Consider the following 19,930-nt stretch of genomic DNA (forward strand, 5'->3'; position numbering starts at 1 on the left):
GTTTCTGAAACACTCATGCAGCCCATCTGGCACCAACAACCATGCCAAAGATAAAAGATACTTTACCGCCTTTCTTCATTCTGATGCTCAGTTTGAACTTCAAAAGTCTTCATGACCATGTCTTCACACCTAAATGTGCTGAGTTGCTGCCATGTTGGTTACTTTGTAACTAACAAAGGGGCTGTCGGTGTATGCATGAGTTAGCTATGCATTAAGGAAAAATATTCCAGGAAGCTCTTTTTTGATGATGTTTAAAAAAGAAAAATTGAAAATCATGTTAAACTCTTCAAACCGCGGGCATAGGTTTAAAATAAATTCAACTAAGGTGGGATGATCATGGAATGAAAAATGCTGTCTGCTTAAGCTTTTTTTTTGGGGGGGGGGGTGAGCGAGACTGTGGATGGACAGTCTCATTACCAGTTAAGACAGATGCTGCAAGGTGATTCGAATAATTGATTGTGATATTATGGCAATTATGGAATAATAGACAATTAAAAGCAGAATGAAAAAATTAACTGGATTATGTAGTGAGAGGAAAGTAGCAATATATTTTCTGTTACCCTTCCATCATTGGTAAATTGTTTATTAATGACTCATTATGCTGCTAATATGTTAAAGCTATTAATCAGAATTAGTAATCGTTTCTCTTCTCAGTTCCTAGGGTGCTTATTTAACCTTGAAAAGTTAAATGCCTGGTTAAGGTGCCACTTTATCTTTAAATAGAATAGTTTTCATTGACTCAGATGAGATATTGTGGAGATATTTGGTTAATTAATTGTCACACTGTTGTTCTGAGGGGTATTTTTTCAATGTCATGGTGTCTCAGTTGCTCATCTCAATGACTATTTTTGCATTCTCTGCTCCATAGTTGGTTTCACTGCACAGGTCAAAGTCATCAGCTGTTGTCCTCTCACCTCTAAAGGCAGCAATGCGTTGCAGAGCGAGCACGATGATCTCTGTATTTATGTAGCGTGAACTGCACTCTGCTCTGAGCTTGCTGTAGTTGATGCTCAGCAGAGGATTTCTCACTGAAGATGCCTCCCACAAAGTTCACTGCAGTATTCTGCGAGGAGGCACACAGAAAGTCACTGCATATTTGTGTAAGGTGTTCAGTGCACAGATTAAAAATGTCCACCTACAATATTTGTGGACAGCCACAAATATAGACCCACTCTGGGTTAATAGTAAACCGTACTTAAAAAAAGAAAGCCGAGCAGAGGCGGAACATGTTATCTGTTAAGCCTGTCAAAATTTAGACTGCAGAATCACAGCACAGAAGAATCACTTGTATTGAATTATATATCAAATTGAATCAAACCGTTATCAGAATGTGAGATTGAATGATGCACTGAACCTTTGCTGAAATAATTGAAATCAAATAACTTCTGGTTTAAATTATGAAGTCACCTAAGATTTTTGCACATTGTTGTTTAGTTCATTCCAGACTGAATGACTTGTCTTCATCATAGTAGTTTTTAAATCCCGAAGATTACTTATTAATAAGAAATCACTAACAGCTTTCAGTGGTGGTTAAAACAATTCTATCTGACTATAGCTGACAAATTTTCCAAAGGGCATAATGTCAATAAAAATGCTATAAATTCATTCAAAATTTGATTTCAGTGGAGCTTTTCACCAAGAATGAGACTGTTTCACCAAATTTTACGGCACCTATATCAGAGGTGTTAAAACGCTAATATCAATCAATAGTTTAATTTACCTTTTTTTTAAGGAGCGTGGAAAGAATGTTGAAGACATGAAAAATGAATTTTTCATAGGATTTTATGCAGTCCTGTGAAAAACTAATCACACCCCATCATTCAGTACCTTGTAGATCCACCTTTAGCACCAATAACTAAAAGTAATCATTTTCTGTGTGACTCTATCAGTCTTTCACATCAATGTGGAGGAGGGTAGGTCCACTTTTCACTTCAACATTTATGCACAGCTCTCTTGGGTTTCCACCGCAGCACTTCAGTCAGGTTAACGTTTGACTGGGCCATTGCACCGCCTTGATTCACTATTCAGTTCTCTTCTATTTCAGTCATTCTGTTGTAGTTTTGCTGCTGTGCTTGGGATCATTGTCCTGTTACATCACCCAGTTTGGGCTAAACTTTAGCTGTCAGACAGATTCACATTTGACTCTAGAGTACTTGGGCGTACAAAGGAGTTCATGGTCAAATGACCTCAAGGTGCCCAGGTTCTGTTGCTGCAAAACAAGCCCAAATCATCACTTCTCCACCCCCGTGCTTGACAATTGGCATCAGTAGTTTGTGCTGATATGTCGTGATTGGCCAAAATGCACCAGTGTGCATTACTGCCAAACATCCCCACTTTGGTCTCATCTGTTAAAAGGATATTTTTCCAGAAGTCTTGTGGTTTAATCAGATGCAACTTTGCAAACCTTGCAGCCCTTCCAAACAGAGCAAGCTTATTCTTTTGTGGGATTCTTTTTTATTGTAGTCTCATGAAATTTAGCCATTAACATGCTAACAAAGGCCTGTAGAGTCTAAGATGTATCTCTTCGGTTTCTTTGCGGTTTCTCTGAGCATTGCACAGTCTGAACTTGGCATGAATTTGCTTGGACATTCCCTCCTGGGATTGTGTTAACACAATGAAATGCTTCAAACCAGAGAAACTGCTAAAACGTCTGCTGCTATAGAGGTGCTCACATTAGCTACTTACCCTGTGAATTCTTATGGAAGCAGTAAGGGTGCTCTTAGTTTTGCACAGGACTGCACAGAGTCCTGTGCAAAGCTTTGCAAAGCTTCGAATTACTGTACATTAGAAGTCCTGTCTGTTCCATGCTCTTTTCTCTGGCAGTCGATTTTTGATTTTACGCCATACCGCAGATGTCTTACTGTTGATCCGCCTGAAACAAGAAACAGACAAAAAAACAAAGATTTAGCTCTGTTACTGCCTTCATCATAATGATTTCTTTTTGTAAGGCAAAAACAACAGGTCACACAAAGTTCTCACATGCTGAATCCATGCATGTTGTGTCCTGATTCAGAAGATTCTCTCTCTCTTACTTCGCTGTTTCTCCTTTTTCCTCCAGTGGATTCTCTTCAGTTTTCATCCTCCTTTGCTCTGGGAATAAGACTGACTTCTATTTATATGCTCAGATGCTGGGGAGATGCAACCCCATGGGATTTCTTTACAGCTTTTCCTGCTCACTTGCTCTCTCTCTCCCTCTCCCTCTTCTTCCCCCATGTCCTTTCTTTATTTCTTTGAGCATTTGAAGTTGAGGGTTAACCTATTTTTGCATGTTGCCAATAAACCAACTAGAGCTTATAGAGTAAGCTCAATCGTCAATTATCGTTTGCCTTGTGACTTGTGATTAAACTGTAATGACCATAATTGTTCTCTTTGAGTCACTCATCCATAGCAGAAGGTGTCTGAGCAGCAGACTGATTTGTGCCGAACCTAAAATAACTTCTTCCATAAGTGCGCAGAAGGTTTCTAGAGATTTAGAGAAAAAAAAAATTTTTAAAAATCGAGCTCAAGTTCTCTCACACAGTAAAGGCATAAATTTATACAGTACAGTATGCTGCAAACAGAAATCCCTTCTAGTAACACGATGCTCACAAAGTTTTATCCCCTAAGTGGGTTATGCATATAGTAAAGATCTGCTCAATTACACTAAAGCCAACTGAAAAACATCTTTCTCAATTGCAACCTCGACATTTACGCAGACAACTCTCGTTTAAATGCATTTTTACAGTCACACATTTACCTGATTAAAATGTCACAGAAAAGATTCTACAAGCTGGCAGGTGATTTTTTTGTGTGGACCCCCATTTCTTTAGTTTTATGATAGTTTTAGCTTTATGGCATCTTTATAACAAGATTATATTATAACAACATTATATTTTAAAAATTTCTGACATGGATATATTTTGGAGTATCTGTATCACAGAAGAATACAGTCATCTGAAGTTACAGTCTCACACAGAAATACGTTTTTAAACCACTTTGAGTCTGAAGATGTGTGCATGTTGCATATTTGTCACCCAGAGTGTGCATTTTTGCAGGAGTCAGCATCAAACACCATGTTTCATGTGTGCACCATTTTTCTTTTTGCAAAAATAAATACAAGTGGTTGAGCCGCTGGACTGTGAAGCGTTGTGTCTGGGCTGAGCTCCTGCTAGAACGTTTTGGCTTCTTAACAAGATGTAAGAGTTGCCTCTGCACCCCAATGCATCCGACTCGCTATAGGGACATGTCACCTTTTTGTGAAGTGCCGCATCCAGTCTGTGGACTTCGGTATAGAATAGGTTATCTGCTTCTCTGAGCATGAGGACAATTTATGACATCAATCTGCTCCTGAATTTGTATTCCAACAATGATCTCTCAAACAGCACGCACAGCAACAGGGGGGACTGGATCTGTTAGTTTGCCAAATCATATTGTGTTGAAGCAGAGGCTTTATGAATAATTGATGGTAAATATTTGACTCTCTGCTAGGTGATTTTATGATGTCCTCAGCAGCCTTGTGTAAAATATTCCCCCAAAACTCAGCAATAATGACAAACATGATAAACAGTTGGTGTAGGTCTAGTGGTTTCTGTGACAAAAATGTCTCTCTGAGACTGAACATTACACAGTAGCTGGACAATAAAATGTTTCAAAATCAATGTTTTTTCCCTGTCTTACTTTTATCTTGGGTATTCCTGTGATGCCGAATGCATTTCTCTGCCCTACTTGTGATATTTCACAACAGCTATTTTACCTGAGATTGTCTACTACAAACTACATAAGTTCAGCTTCAGATGTTTATTTAGCTTTTCATTTGCAATTGCAGCCGTATAACTGGTTCTTTGATGCTTACATCTTTTCTCTGATGACTGAAGACACTTGTGAAATCCCTTTTGCAGTACCGACTCTAAATTCAGTGAATATACTTCAGAGTTCACCACAGAGGCTAGAGCAGGAAATGGCCTGGATCACTTGTTTCCTCAGTCTACTGGGCTTCTTGGCCAGGCGACTCTCGGTCCCCCAGATGTGCTAGAAACATATTGTTTATTGTGTTTTTTTGCTTGCTTATGCTTCCCAAAGTGTTAATGTGTTTACAGGTTCACCCTTTTGATAAAGACACTTTTCAATAAGCCAACCAATTGGAAGAAAGTCAGTCAAATAAGTCAAGTATTTTTTGTTGATTGTAGAAACACGGTGATGGATACAGACACTTCTTATCAAGAAATGCCAGTCATGTAAAAATACATCATTTTCAAGCTTTGAAGCGCTGTTGTTCTCACAGCTTTCTTATCACAGCTGACTCAAAACCCTGCACTCTTTCACTTTACCCTCAGGTCCTGCTCTGGTGGGTGTAGTCAGGAAGGACTGGGCCTCTCAAAACAGCATCGCCCTCTCCTGGTCAGAAGTGGAAAAGCCACCCTCAGACATAGTGGATTATGAAGTGAAATATTATGAGAAGGTAAACCCTTTTTGTCATATTGAATGACGTTCTTCTTCTTCTCTCAGACTATGTTTATGTACAATGTGTAATTCTCTTTGTGGCAAAAGCGTTTTTTATTGCCGTTGCTCTAGAATGCACCACAGTGAATAATTGAGAAAGCCAAACATAAGTGTAGAGCATCCATAATGTGTCATTATCCCTGCTTTGTTCACCATCTGCTCTGATAGTTAATAGGACAGAAATGATGTCTTCTGTTAAGACATTGCTGTGATAATGGGTTTATGCAAAAACACGTTTATCTCTTGTGCCATAATGTGGCTTTGTTTATCATGTTTGGCAATCTGTTTCTGCTTTTCTAGGAGCAAGAGCAGCTGAGCTACTCATCAACACGGACCAAAGCCCCCAGTGTTGTGGTGACAGGCCTCAGACCCTCGACTGTTTATGTTTTCCATGTGCGCGCTCGCACTGCTGCTGGCTACACAGCATACAGCCCCAACTTTGAGTTTACAACAGCAGCTGAGGGTATGATTGCAAGGGATGGGGCACTTGGGAGTTGTGGTTTGTATGTGCTAGGGAGGAACGGCACTGATAATCAGGCAGATTTGTTGTTCCAGATGGATTTGGAGTATGTTTTAAAACAATGCACAAGAGAGAAAGGGAGTTGGAAAGCCACAGATGTTGAGCCATCACTGTCGATTACCAACTCTATATAATCCTTGGAGACGTTTTATGATCATTCTTTGCTACGAGTCACTGAAACTCATCAGGGCTTATTGAGGCGTGAGCCATTTATTTAAGTGCTTATAAGCTTCCATAAGTTCCCAGTTCTGATGGTCTGCTTAAGCATGTATGGCACCCTTTAGATGATGAATGTGTACATATTCACTTGAATATTCTCACATTTCACTATAAGAGTGAATTTGATATAAGTCTGTTGACATTATATAGTGCAACTCATAAGTCGCACAGTTCACGTATACTTTAATTTTACAATAACTGTTGGAGAAATGTAAGAAAAGTTATCCACAAGTAAATGTTTAATATATGTGAAATGAAACATTTACATGTCAGTAAAGGAAATGTCCCTGTCTCCTGCTACTTCTTATTATTAACCAAATATATATCACCAAGCTGATACTGACAATGGATGCAAGACGAACACCGGAAAAAAAAAGGATGTTATTTTGCAGTGCAAGAGAAATTTTGTTTAAAGGCAGATGTGATTAAACAGTTTTTTGTTTCCTGTGCAGTCCTGTGAAAAAATAAGTACTCGTCATGATTCAGTAGCTTGTAGAACCACCTATAGCACCAGTAACTTGAACTAATTGTTTTCTGTGTGATTTTATCAGTCTCTCATATTGTGCACACTCTTCTTTGCAATGTTGTTTTAGTTCATTGAGGTTTGCAAGCATTCATTTTTGCACAGCTCTGTTAAGGCCCCAGATTTGCTGATGTGCTTGAGATCATTGCCCTGTTGCAAGAATGTGATGTTATACAGAGGAATTTGTTTGATGACTGCTAGACGGCCAGGTTATGTGGCTTTGCAACTAGCGCAAATCTTCACCCCTCCACCACCATGCCATGGTCTGTTGGATTGTCTTCAAACATGATGCTGTGCATTATGGCCAAACATCTCCACCCTGGTCTTATCTGTCAAAAGGACTTTGTTCCAGAAGCCTTGTAGTATGTTTGGATGCAGCTTTGCAAACCTATTAGGGAGAAGAAACTTTTTCTTGTCATCCCTTTCAAACATGATACACTTGTTCAGTCTTTTTCTGATTGTAATGTCCTAAACTTTAACATCTAACATGACAACTGAGACCTGTAGCATCTGAGATGTAGTCCTTAGGATTTCACAATTCCTTTGACATTGCGCACTCTGACCTTGGGCTGACTGTCTGGGATGTTCACTCTTTGGAAGATTGTGACATTATGTTAACTCACCTGAATGCTCCAAACCTGCAAAATGCCTAAACTTCTCCTTTTATGGAGGTGACTACTCCTCCTGGTGACCCCTAGTTAAAGTGCATTTTCTTAGCAGCATCTGACAGCTGCTTACCCTCTTAAATCCTACAAAAGAGTGTACTTAGTTTTTTCACAGGACCGCACTGAGTCCTGGAAAGTGCATTTAAGACATTCATGGAGAAATAAATATCAATGACTGTCACTCACATGCAATTGATAAAAAAATAATAATAATTTCAATGTACAGCTGAATTTTCCATCTAATATGATGAATTCCTTGCAATCCAGCCGCATCATGCACATCTCACTCTTTTAGATTAAGATTATAATAACCTAGTCAGAACAAATCAAATGTCAAAACAGAAGCCAATCAATTCAAATCGCAACAATAACTTTAAATAGGCTTTTCATTTCAGGAGAGACAACTAATCTTTTACAGAGGAAACTTACAAAATGCCTGGATCGTTTCTTTTCATTGGGTATAAACATGGATACTGTTTTAAATTAGTAACAGAGAAACCACAGTCGGTCTTTTCAGTACATTTTGTGTCGCAAAGCAGTTTGTCCTTCCTCTGGTATCAAGTCTGGGAGGGAGAGTTCTTAATATTCAGATGAATGATCTTTCCGCCGTTTTCACCGTCACTTTGTTCTCACTTTCCTCAGATCCTGATATTGCTGATCAGGGTCAAGTTCTGGTGGTTGTCACAGCATCTGTAGGAGGTTTTTCCCTTTTGGTCATCCTTACCCTCTTCCTTTTAATCACTGGACGGTAAGACATCCCCTGTTTTTTTGTGTGCACACGCACACAGAAACACACACACACACACACACCTTTTTCTCTCATAATCTCCAGAGTGAGGCCACAACCAGAAGTCTGTTAATGGACTCCTTTTTTGCCACCAAGCAGACACCCTTATTTTACAAATGGCTGAACCAATTTTCTGCCTAATTACTCAGCATGTAATGCATGTACCAGCAGTTTTCTTCATTCCATTAACCTCCCCAGGTTGGCTCACAAAGTTGTCTTCAGTCTGCCTCTGGTTCACAGCGTTTTTACCATTAGTGGCACTTATTAATAAACAATGAAAAATGGCCAGAAAGTGTGGATACTCTGTCTGGATTCTGACTTAATTGTGATACAAACCGAATGATAATCTTTGATTACACAATTTGCAAACATTACATTAAGCTGAACATATCTAAACTCCAGTCTACAAAAAAGCTGAAAAAAGGATGACATCACTATCTATGTTAAAATGACTCTGTATGGGAAATGAGCCACCAACATTGTTACTTTGTTTACTTTTATCTTTGTTTGCACCTGAAATGTAGTTAAGGTATATACAGTAAATACAGTGTTTCTTTTTTGCCAAGAATCCAGACTGGCTTGTAATTTTTTAAAGTGCTGGTGAGCAATAGTTCTCCAGACATCCTGAAAGTCTCTTATCTCTTTGGACACTCGCTGCTTTTTTACTCATTTTCAATTCATTCCTTGTACCTGAGCATTTCCAGAGTAATGTTTGGAAATTATTGTTGTTTCAAATTGACACTATAGGTGCATCTAATAATAATAGGTTTAATGGTCAGAGGGTCATAGGTCAAGTTCTCTGCAGATCTTGTGAATGCAATAACTCAAGAACAAGATGATGTAATATTTTCAAATTGATGCTATAGGTCAGGGGTGGGGAACTCCAGGCCTCGAGGGCCGTTGTCCTGCAGGTTTTAGATGTGTCCGTGATCCAACAAAGCTGATTCAAATGCCTACATTACCTCCTCAACATGTCTTGAAGTTCGACAGAGGGCTGGTAATGAACTGATCAGGTGTGTTGACCCAGGATGTTACTTGCATCCGGCCCTTGAGACCTGGAGTTCCCCAGCCCTGCTATAGGTGTATTTATTAGGAGCTTGAGGGATAGGCCACTTAACACTGACCTATGAGTCATTCAAGGAAAAAGTCACCTGACTCAAGAGATGAACCATGGTTGTCTACATATAACAGAAAACTTAGCAAAGAACCAATCTTAGATTTTTTCTTAACTACTTTTGTTATTCTGTCACAAAAACTCATTATTTGTTGTCATTTTTACCCTTCAGCTGTAAAACACTGATGCATCATTGTCATCACCCGACTGGGCAGGCTGGTGGGTGAGAAGAAGGAAACAGGTTTTTTAAATTCATACCATGGGTCCATCTACTAAAAGTCTCAGACAAGTTTGAATTTCAGTGACCTCAAGACCAAGGTCAGAGGTCAACTTTTCTGAAAATTTTCTGAATGCAATAACTCAAGAGGAAGATAAACTTGGATTTTTATACTTAGACAACATGTACATTGACTAGGAGGCCAAGAGGTCAGCAGTGGCGGCTGCCAGTATCTTTTTATTTTATTGAATCTTTGAAGAATGTCAACGTTAACACAGTTTGAAAGGCATAACAATGTATTTTTGCAAAGACTGTTAGTTGAAAACTTGGCATTTCCTGGCACTTCCTCAAAACCCTTTAATAGAAAACTACAGCAGGTCAATAATATCTGAAAGTCCTTAAGAAATATGAAAAATAAAATCCGGCACAGACCTGACACGTGACCATAGAGATGCATCTGGCCCTTCGGTTGATCCATCTACTGTTAACTGAAGCCTCAGCAGAAATCCAGTAAAAGCATACCCGGATTTAAAAAAAAACACACACACACAGAATGAAACATTATCAATCATGGATTTACCTTTCCAGAGTCCAGACCTCAACAGTACTGAACATTTTGAACAGAACAAAAGACAGCCAGCATCCAAAGTAGAGCTTTCAATGTCCTTCCAGATGCCCAAAGAGCTACTCCTGAAGACGACGTAAAGAAATTACAAGAAAGTTCAGGCTGTGTTGAAGAATAAAGGTGGTCATACCAAATATTCATTTTCAAGCTTTTTAGAATCATAAAATCTAAGATTTCTTATTATAGACTGTATTCCTATATATTTGTCAGTAAACTCATCCACCTATTCCCCATTTTTCTGGACAATTTGCAGAACTGTAACTGGCAATAAAAATTTTGCAGAGGTAACCAGGTGTCTGCTTTAAACCTGTTATACTGTTCTGCAGAGATGATTTTCATATATAGTTGCAGCTTTTTTATGTGTGAGGTGTGAACAATACCAATCCAGAAGAGTCGCAGTGTGTGAATTCATTATCTCATTGTCTTTGAACCAGGTTTACCTGCACCCAAATATCAATAAAGTATTATCTTGTGTAAGTGACTTGTAAAGTGTGTAAATAAAGTGCAACATTTCAGAAAAATGCAATCCTATGATGACATTTTTAAAGAGCAGTCTTCTTCTTGGGTAGTTTTTGCAAAGAGGATCTAAATTGTTCTTTTTGCTTAATACAAGTGCTTGATTGTCAATTGAGTCCGAATCTGTGGAGCCTTGAAAGTTTGAACATGTGGGGATCTGAATACTAAAACGGAAGAAAAGAAGAAGAAAAAAAGATCTAAATCAAGGAAAGAGCAAAAATTGCTCTTAAAACGAGTGATAGAAAAGAACATAATGGCATAATGTCGGTTTTCAAATAGAATTTTTTTGTAAACCAAAAGGCAGATTATGTGGGATCACAGAGAGAAGCCAAATGGCAAAAAAGAAAAAATAGTCATGCTTCATGTTGATAATGAAAACTAATTTACCTTCATTTAGCATTTTCATTCAGATCTTTAACTGTTGTGTTAATGTGTCTTACATGTGCAGGTGTCAGGGGTACATCAAAGCTCGGATGAAATCTGAGGAGAAGAGGAGGACACGCTTTCACAGTGGACACGGTGGGTGTCTGTGTGTGTCTGTATTTAATGTGGGATTTCACACAGGTAAGATGAGTGCGACAACATTTGTTGTAATTCCCAGGACTTTAGTTTTGCAAGAAGTTATACAAAGCGTGGTCACTGTTTGCCTTAGAGCAACAATTCTTATGCATTATGCATTTTTTATATTGTCATGAGCAGAATTTATGGACTCTCTTATTTTCTGTTGAATGAAACTCAGTTATTACAGTTCAATTCTTTGTAATTCCTGTTATGGCTCAAAAACAAAATAAGACCAAAAGGATGCATTTAAAGACACTGGTTCATTACAGTCCATCCACGTGCTGGTAGATAGGGTGGATTGATTTGGATTTGGAGCTTGTTCAAACCTACATTAGGCGAATGTTAGTGTGCAATGAAAAAAGATCAAAGCCAAATAGCCTTTTAAAAGAACTGATTAAGGCAAAAAAATGAAAACTGCAAGTAATCTTAAAAAGCAATGTTATTTTTAAATTTATATTCAGGTAAGAGTCAGGTATCCAGCCAATATAGGGCAAATATTAGGTTAACTGTACTTATTAAAAGAAGTTTTTTACAGTTAAAATGTCCTGCACCAATAACTACAAATTCAGGTATACACATATGTGGACTTTAAAATATATTTTTAAAACTCTAATGTCAGTCAGTAATCCAGAAAGCAGAAGATTAACCTGCAGCGCCAATGTTCCTTGTTTTTGTCGTTTTAATACTTTGAGTAAACACACACATTGCATCGTCTTACAAAATACAAAAAGAAATCCCTCTGTCTCGCTCACCATTGAGCATGCTATTGGTGAGATTTTGACTCTTAAAAATCCATTTCAAGTCCCCTCTCACTATGTTTGGGCTTTTGTCACACAGATTGGGCCTATTTTCTGTGCTAAATCACTCACAGTTTGCCAGAAACCCACTATTGGTTTTTTGACAAAACTTGCTGTTCCAGTTAATAATTACAGTGGTGCTACAATTACAGATAAAAACAGGGTTATAGATTGCCCCATAGGGAGGACGTATTATTGTGCCCTGTGTTTTACTTAGGCAATTCAGTGAGAGCTCTTGTAGGATCCGATTTGAGGCCTGCAGGGAAACAAGTTTGGCTCTCGACACAAATCTAACAATTTTACCTGTGTGTGTTTGATTGGGGCTTTTTTTTATTGATCGAGAAGAGCATTAAAGACTGTGAGGAAAATATTGTAACATGCTGACATACCATTTTCTTGTCCTTTGGACACAAGGCCCATCTCTAAGTGTGCACTGCTACTGTTTGTGTGCAGGTAACTAATCTGGTTCTTCTCTATAGTGCAGCAGGTAAATGAAATTACAGGGAAATTGTTTACAGGTGATATGAGAACTAAAATTGGTACATATACTCTTTTATGATCACTTACTTACTGTGATTAATACTGCGTGTTTGTTCTGAATCCTCTGAAGCATCCATCTAGGTTTGCATGTTAATGTTAAAAATTCATTTATGGATGGAGCTCATGCCGTACTTTGAGTGTTAGGTGAGAGTAATAAAGCACTCTAATAATTGCAGTCAGTTTACCATAGACTAAACTGGGAAAGGATAAAACACTAATGAACTTACGACAGTCAGATTAGTTACAGGACTTACTCAGTACAACACCGCTGTGGTGCCGCCAGTCACCTCACAGCATGAGGGTTCCAGGCCGGAACCAGTCCAAGGACATGCTTGTCAGGTTATCGGGTGATTCTAAAGTGTCTGCTGGTGTGGCGGTACATGATTATCTCTCTGTGTTAGCCGGTGAAAAAATAAGCCGTTAAAAACGTTGATGACAGAGTGCGCCAGTGTGAGAGAGCTGAGCCAAGGGTAAAGAAGCCTTCATGCACTGAATTCATAAAATTCACTCATTGGCACCAGATGAATGTTAAATATCTGAATCTAGTTGTATGTATGAGTAAAAGGGTAATCCGTCAAGCTGGACAGCACTGTTACTGGACCACTGGAGCAGCATGTAACATATTATGTGTATCTGCAGTTATCTTGTTTTACTTCAAACAAACCAGCTCTGAGGAAGTTTTCAAGTAACACATCTGACTTGTTAAAATAATTCAAAATTAAGTGTAAAACTTCCAAAATTGATCAGTTATATGACATTCTGTAGTGAAAAATGTTGTTTCATAAAATGCAAAGGATGGCCAAATTGGAACATTTTGAAAATTTAAGTGGCTAATGGGATTTTGCAGAGGAACAAACACTCATATTTTGGTGCTTGTGTCCACATTTGATAATTATTTCAGTCATCTGCTGTCCTAATACTGCTCTCCGAGTCTTTTCCTTGATGGTGCTGGAAGTTGGACAGAGATTTTTTTCAGCAGCTTATTTAAGAACGAGTCTAATTTTACTTTATGCCAAACAGTAACAATGGCCTTGCTGATACATATGTACTTTTATGAGTCATTTCTTTCTATCCAGTAGAATGAAATCTATATGAGTCGCACCAGTTTTTTCTGTGCTATTTGTTCTTTGCTCGTGTGTGCTTGGGAGCCATCACCCAGGTGGGGGGATGCCACCAGGCTCAACAAACTGGTAGAAAAGGCTTGTTCTATTATAGAGCTGAGCTTAGACACCCTGGAGACAGAGGTGGGTAGACGAAGCCTTCAAGCTTCCACAACACAAGCTGACGCAGCTATAAAGTACATTTAGTCCCAAGCTCATCTGCTTGAGGTGTACAGTTATCATTCGTGCCAGTCATAATGCACACCACTGCAGCAGCATCCCCAGCCTCAGCCAGAGAGGAAGATGCAGAATTCTAACTGTCTGTAATGTCTTTTTATACTGCTCTGGGGATTTTTTTTCCCAGCTCTTTCTTTCTCTTTTTCTGCCCCCTTTTCCATCCCTTGACAAAATAACAGAAAAACCTCACAATATAAGAGAAGCAAATAGTCGACCAATTATGGACTAACACAGTTGAATAAAGAATCACCTTCTCTTGCACAGTCTGGCTTCAGTATAACAGAATGTCCTGCAGGCTTAGAGAAGCCAGATAATGACTTTATGCTTGCAAATGCTTCAGGTTTTGAATAGATTAACAAAATATGCACTGTGGTTGATAAAACTAATATCTGTTTGGGAAGAAAGTTTTCTCATGCAAGTCATGCAGGATGAGAATTTCATAATCAAATAACCTATCATTCAACGTCTCACTCTGAGACAAAGTTAAGAGATCTTTTATACCCTCCTGGACCTGATTAGATAATGTTAGATATGAGAATTTCCATACCTTATGTGTAAAAATCAATCATTCACTCAATCAATAAAAATTATCATTTTTTTTCCCTGGGCAGAATTCATCTTTAGTTCAGTTTGTGTTTAAAAACCCTTTCACAATCTCTTCTGAGCACATGTGTTTAACACTGTTCTCTCTGTCTGGTTGTGTGTCCTTGTTGTGGAGAAATGTGTAAGAACTTTATCCAACTTGTACTCATGTATTAAAGCAGTTCAACCTCATTTCTAACTTTTATGTGCTACTCCACAATATACATAAAAGAATACATTATATTGTCTGTTTCTCTTCTAGTCCCATTTTCTGGAATAAAGACCTATGTGGATCCAGATACATATGAAGACCCCACTCAGGCTGTGGAGGAATTTGCCAAAGAGATAAACCCCTCTTACATATGCATCGAGAGGGTGATAGGCGCAGGTAAAACAACTAATACAAATCAGTAAGTCGTGATAATTCATCGGATGAAACGGATGAAATCGGACTTCAACCCGGGTGTTTTTTCCAAGAAAGTGATACATAGGCATTTGCAAAACTTGCCAGTAATGTTTGTCTGCTATATAAAAAGAAATGCTGAAGCATATTAGTATTGGACCTTAGAGATGCTAACACTGCAGGCTTTGAATAATGGAGTTTGATGGTTCATTAATTTGAACAGATTGTGTCGGCTTATAAACCCCTGAGTAATTATGAAGGTGCCCCCTTCTCAGGGGTTTCTGTAATATGAGCTCCATCTGGTGGAACCCATGTGCAGTTGCATGGTTTTAAATATGTCAGACAACTAACTGTGCAGTAGGCCTAGTGGTGATGAATTTCATATATCTCCTCCAGTGATTAGGCTGCATGTCTATCTGAGTCATGTTCATTTTTATTTCGTCTGTCGTTTTCACTTTAGAGTAAGGATTCAGGAACAATACCCAGCATTTAATCTGTTTTCTAGTTTTTACTTTGAATATGTTTTATTATGTAAGTGAAAGGAAATCTACTGTGTTCTGTAGGTGAATTTGGAGAAGTCTGCAGTGGCCGTTTGCGTGTACCAGGCAGGATGGACATCTCTGTGGCAATAAAGACCCTTAAGGGTGGTTATATGGACCAACAGAGACGAGACTTTTTGCGTGAGGCCTCGATCATGGGGCAGTTTAACAACCCCAACATCATCAGGCTGGAGGGAGTGGTCACTAAGAGTAAGCTCTTTACACAGCTTGACTTCCATTTCTTGTTTTTTTTTTTTTGGGGGGGGGGGGGGGGGGGGGGGTTTGCATTTTTGCAGTTGGTCTCTTTTCTTTCCGTTGAGCTGTCAAATCAAGTCCTTCTCCTTTTCCTCAGGCAGACCAATAATGATTGTGGTGGAGTACATGGAAAATGGAGCACTGGACTCTTTCCTCCGGGTAAGGGGAATGCATGTTCACACTGGTATGGTGCATTCCTGAAGATTGTCTTCTTCACACGCTGTTTGTACCCTCTCTGTCTTAATACCACCTCAGGCACGTGATGGTCAGTTCACAGTGCTCCAGCTGGTTGGCATGCTGCGGGGCATCGCAGTTGGTATGACCTATCTTTCAGAAATGGGTTATGTTCACCGAGACCTAGCTGCTCGCAACATCTTGGTTGATGAAAGCTTGGTGTGTAAGGTCTCCGATTTTGGCATGTCCAGAGTTCTTGAAGATGACACCGAAGCAGCCTACACAGCTACAGTGAGTGCAGCTCCTGGAAGATTTTACAGCATCAATAATGATACTGAAGTCTGAATATCGCCCTAACAAGAGGATCCTGTGTTTCTATTTTGCGTTAGGGAGGAAAGATACCAATACGCTGGACAGCACCAGAGGCAATTGCTTATGGAAAGTTTTCCTCAGCTAGTGATGTATGGAGCTATGGCATTGTCATGTGGGAAGTGATGTCATATGGAGAGAGGCCCTACTGGGAGATGTCCAATCAAGACGTAAGTTGCTTTTCGCTCTAAACTCCTCAGTATAGTCAACACTTCATTCAATTTCTTGCAATTCTGTCTCTTGTATGAGGAGTGTAACTCTTTAAACAAATGAATGAATCATTGTTTTATTTGAGATTCAACAGTATGTTTACTGACATTCATCTCAGGTCATTTTATCTATTGAAGAAGGCTATCGTCTACCAGCACCAATGGGCTGTCCTGTGACGCTGCATCAGCTCATGCTACACTGCTGGCAAAAGGAATACAGCCAGCGCCCACACTTCAGTGATGTGCTGTCGTTCCTCGACAAACTCATAATTAATCCCAGTGGGCTGCTGAATCTAGCCAATGATGTTCAGAGGTAAGTATCGGATAACGCAGAGACTGTTTCCATTGTTTATATACAGTATATACAGACACTAAGATAGTGTAGAATCTGGAAAATATGGAGCTGTTCTGCACTGAAAATAAGGCAAATTCATTTTTCCTGGTCTTGAGTACAGTTACGACTATAGCATGTTGCTTTACATAAAAAACATCGAAAAAAATACATGCAATCATGATGGCATATATGACTATGCATGCATTTAAAAAAACATACACAAAAGTATGAGGACACATATAACCACGGTTAAAAGCATTTCAGCATAAACATTCAGGATGCAGAATGGGTGCATTTAACTACACAGAAAGGAATGTCTAAGAATTATAGCTACATAATTACACTACTAAAATTATGAGGTTTGACATGTATTGCATATTACTGTAGCGTCCCAGTGCATCACATCATAAACCAATAAAAATGTTGAACCTGAAGGAAACTATCAGAAAAGAATAGGTAGGTAAAGGTATAATTTTGATTGACTGGTAATTCTTATGCATCTAAACTGTTTATTCAAAGAATATTTCCTGTGTTTTTCTCTTTGCCATATCAGTTTCGCTGACTCCCCAGACGACATGCCAGATTACCCTCTTTTCATCTCTATCGGCGACTGGCTCGACTCCATCAAAATGAGCCAGTATAAGAACAACTTTCTTGCAGCAGGATACACGACGCTGGATTCTATTTCAATCATGAGCATAGAGTGAGCAGAGCCAAATTATACAGAGAGCAGTTACACTATCAAAATGTACACTAAAAGGAAACTAAGTTGCATAAAACAAGCAGGAAATATTGACACTGTAAAAAACACGATTCAACTATTGAGTTTTGTCCAGTGCTGTGCAGCTGTTTTTTAAATATCCTATTTTTTATGCTGTGTGTGCCTGCTGGTTTAACCACAGCACGGTCAAGAAACTTGAACTGCAATACTGTGCTAAAAGTCTTACATTTGCTAGGAAAACAGGAAATCGGTATAGGGAATTATTGGAATATGTAGTATGTAAAGTTTTTAAAAAAAAACTTGGAAGTCATATTGGTATGACTACCTTACCTATTCTTCAACACAACCTGAACTCTCTTAGGTAAGCTTACTTGTAAGTTCTTTAAGTAGTCTTCAGGAACCGTTCTCCAGGTTTTTTAAGGACTTTCAAAGCTCGTCTTTAGATGTTGGCTGCCTTTTGTTCTGTTTTCTATAAAGACGATCCCACACTGCTTCAATAATGTTAAAGTCTGGTCTCTGGGGAGGCCAATCCATCCATTATGTGTTTTTCTTTCCAGGAATGCTTTTACTTCATTGGCAGTGTGATTGGAATCATTGCCATGCGGAAAATGAAACTGTTGTCAATCGGATATTTTCTGGATGGCATTTTCTGTTTTCATGATTTCATTTGAAAACATCCCCAACACCACTGACTGAAATGCACCCAGAAACCATGACACAGGTTCCACCGTGTTTTACACAGGGTTGTACACACTTACTGTTGTGCCTCTCTGACCTCCTTCATAGATACTGATGCTGGTTTGACCAAAAACTTCAAATGTGGATTCATCACTCAATCAGACCTACTGACACTGATACCTCAGGCTTTTCTCCTCCTTTCCCTTTGTTAAGAATGCTTCTTGACAGGCATCCTCATTTGAGACCACTTCTTTGCTTGTCTTTGCTGAATTTCTTTTTGCTGATTCTTAAGAAATTTACTTTCAGATAGTGTTCATCTACTGTGTAGAGGTTTTTTTTAAGCCCTTTACTTCTTCTTTTGTACTCCACTTATCCAATTTCCTCTAATTTGTTAAGAACACACTGCATATTATGCAAAGATATGCCAGGTTTTCAGCTAATAGCACTTTGGGAATCATCTTTTTGGTACAAAAAAAGCTCATGTTTGACAAACTGTGTTGTCATTGACAATTTTTAGACTGAACTAAAGAAACTGTAACAAATTATTTGTTTTTGCGACATACAGGTAGTAACACAACACTAATTCAGGTGCTTTTTTATGTTTGTACAATTTGTCAGTGTAAACCACCTTAAAAAATAAAGGACTTCACTGAAAATGAGTGATAAAGCAGCCAGTCCAAAGACGAGCTTTGGAGAACTATTGCTCAAGACCACTTTAAAAATTACAATGACGTTTGCCTCCTTGGATGTAAATTATTAAGAAATGTTGGCTCAAGACTTTTACACAGTACTGTAAGCCAAGTTTTATTCACATATGCTGACTGTGTAACATAAACTACAACACTGCCACTATTGTGCTTTCACGTTAAATGTGGTCATTGTTAACACCGTCAACTTTTTGCTTGTTACAGTTTTGTGTTTTCCTTGTTGTAGAAAGTAGGTTTGCTGTTCTTATCTCTTCTCTCCTCTTTCTTCAGTGACATCAGACGTATTGGAGTCTGTTTGATTGGCCATCAGAGGAGAATTATAAGCAGCATACAGTCCCTTCGCCTGCAGCTTCACCACATTCAGCAGAGTGGCTTTCAAGTGTGAGCCCACTGCACAGAGTCAGACTGTGTGTACAAACTGAGCTGGAAACAAGTTCCTTGGCATCGTCATTCAACTAATTGCACAAAACACCAGACTCTTAGGTGTAGCAGGTACCACATGCTGCTCGTATGAGAGCGGTCTGCTGCTAGACCACATGTGGTCTAGTTAGCACACACATCATCATCTGGATCATTATCAATACAGCCTCCACAACAACCAACCTCTGGCGTTGGCCAAATGCGGTCTCTTTATTATCTCAGCAAATACTAGCATTCACTTGAATTTAGGACTTCTTTTCTCTAGTGTCTATTCAAGTGTTCACCAATACCTCTTCTCTTTCCAAGTGACAATCCAATGGTTTGTATTGACTTTGAATGGTCTAAAGTTTCTTACCTCATGACCAGAGAAGATGAGGACAGGAGAAATCATTTGGTGATGTGTGGTACAGTGTGTGACTTTAATAACTACCTTTCCAGCTGGTTTATGAAACACTTCACTTAAAAGAATAAAGATTGACCGGATGGTAAAATACAATCATGTTTTTTGAACTGAAGACCGCTGAATGTCAAAAGATTTTATAGAAATGTATGTTCTCTCTTCATGATGATGCAGTATGTCTTGTACAAAAAGTCTTGTGAAAATTGTATGTTTTATCCAGTATGTTGGTTCCTGAATAAA

The 19,930-nt window shown here is 38.8% G+C and overlaps 1 protein-coding gene across 1 annotated transcript in view; it reads left to right on the forward strand.

Annotated features, from left to right (window-relative positions):
• The window catches only part of LOC146583423 (ephrin type-A receptor 6-like), an 89,484-nt gene extending 69,554 nt beyond the window's left edge, over positions 1 to 19,930 (forward strand). Inside the window, exons 9-20 of the mRNA XM_085271476.1 lie at positions 5,313 to 5,437; positions 5,779 to 5,941; positions 8,048 to 8,153; positions 11,113 to 11,183; positions 14,744 to 14,869; positions 15,448 to 15,633; positions 15,776 to 15,837; positions 15,934 to 16,143; positions 16,242 to 16,391; positions 16,550 to 16,743; positions 17,318 to 17,467; positions 19,141 to 19,930. Coding sequence (XP_085127602.1) covers positions 5,313 to 5,437; positions 5,779 to 5,941; positions 8,048 to 8,153; positions 11,113 to 11,183; positions 14,744 to 14,869; positions 15,448 to 15,633; positions 15,776 to 15,837; positions 15,934 to 16,143; positions 16,242 to 16,391; positions 16,550 to 16,743; positions 17,318 to 17,467; positions 19,141 to 19,255 — 1,658 coding nt within the window. The 3' untranslated portion in view covers positions 19,256 to 19,930. The remainder of the gene's footprint in view (positions 1 to 5,312; positions 5,438 to 5,778; positions 5,942 to 8,047; positions 8,154 to 11,112; positions 11,184 to 14,743; positions 14,870 to 15,447; positions 15,634 to 15,775; positions 15,838 to 15,933; positions 16,144 to 16,241; positions 16,392 to 16,549; positions 16,744 to 17,317; positions 17,468 to 19,140) is intronic.

Source organism: Mchenga conophoros, linkage group LG1, assembly GCF_057382185.1.
Source record: "Mchenga conophoros isolate Kocher_MC1m ecotype Shallow Benthic linkage group LG1, M_conophoros_male_GT1.1, whole genome shotgun sequence".
NCBI lineage: Eukaryota > Metazoa > Chordata > Actinopteri > Cichliformes > Cichlidae > Mchenga > Mchenga conophoros.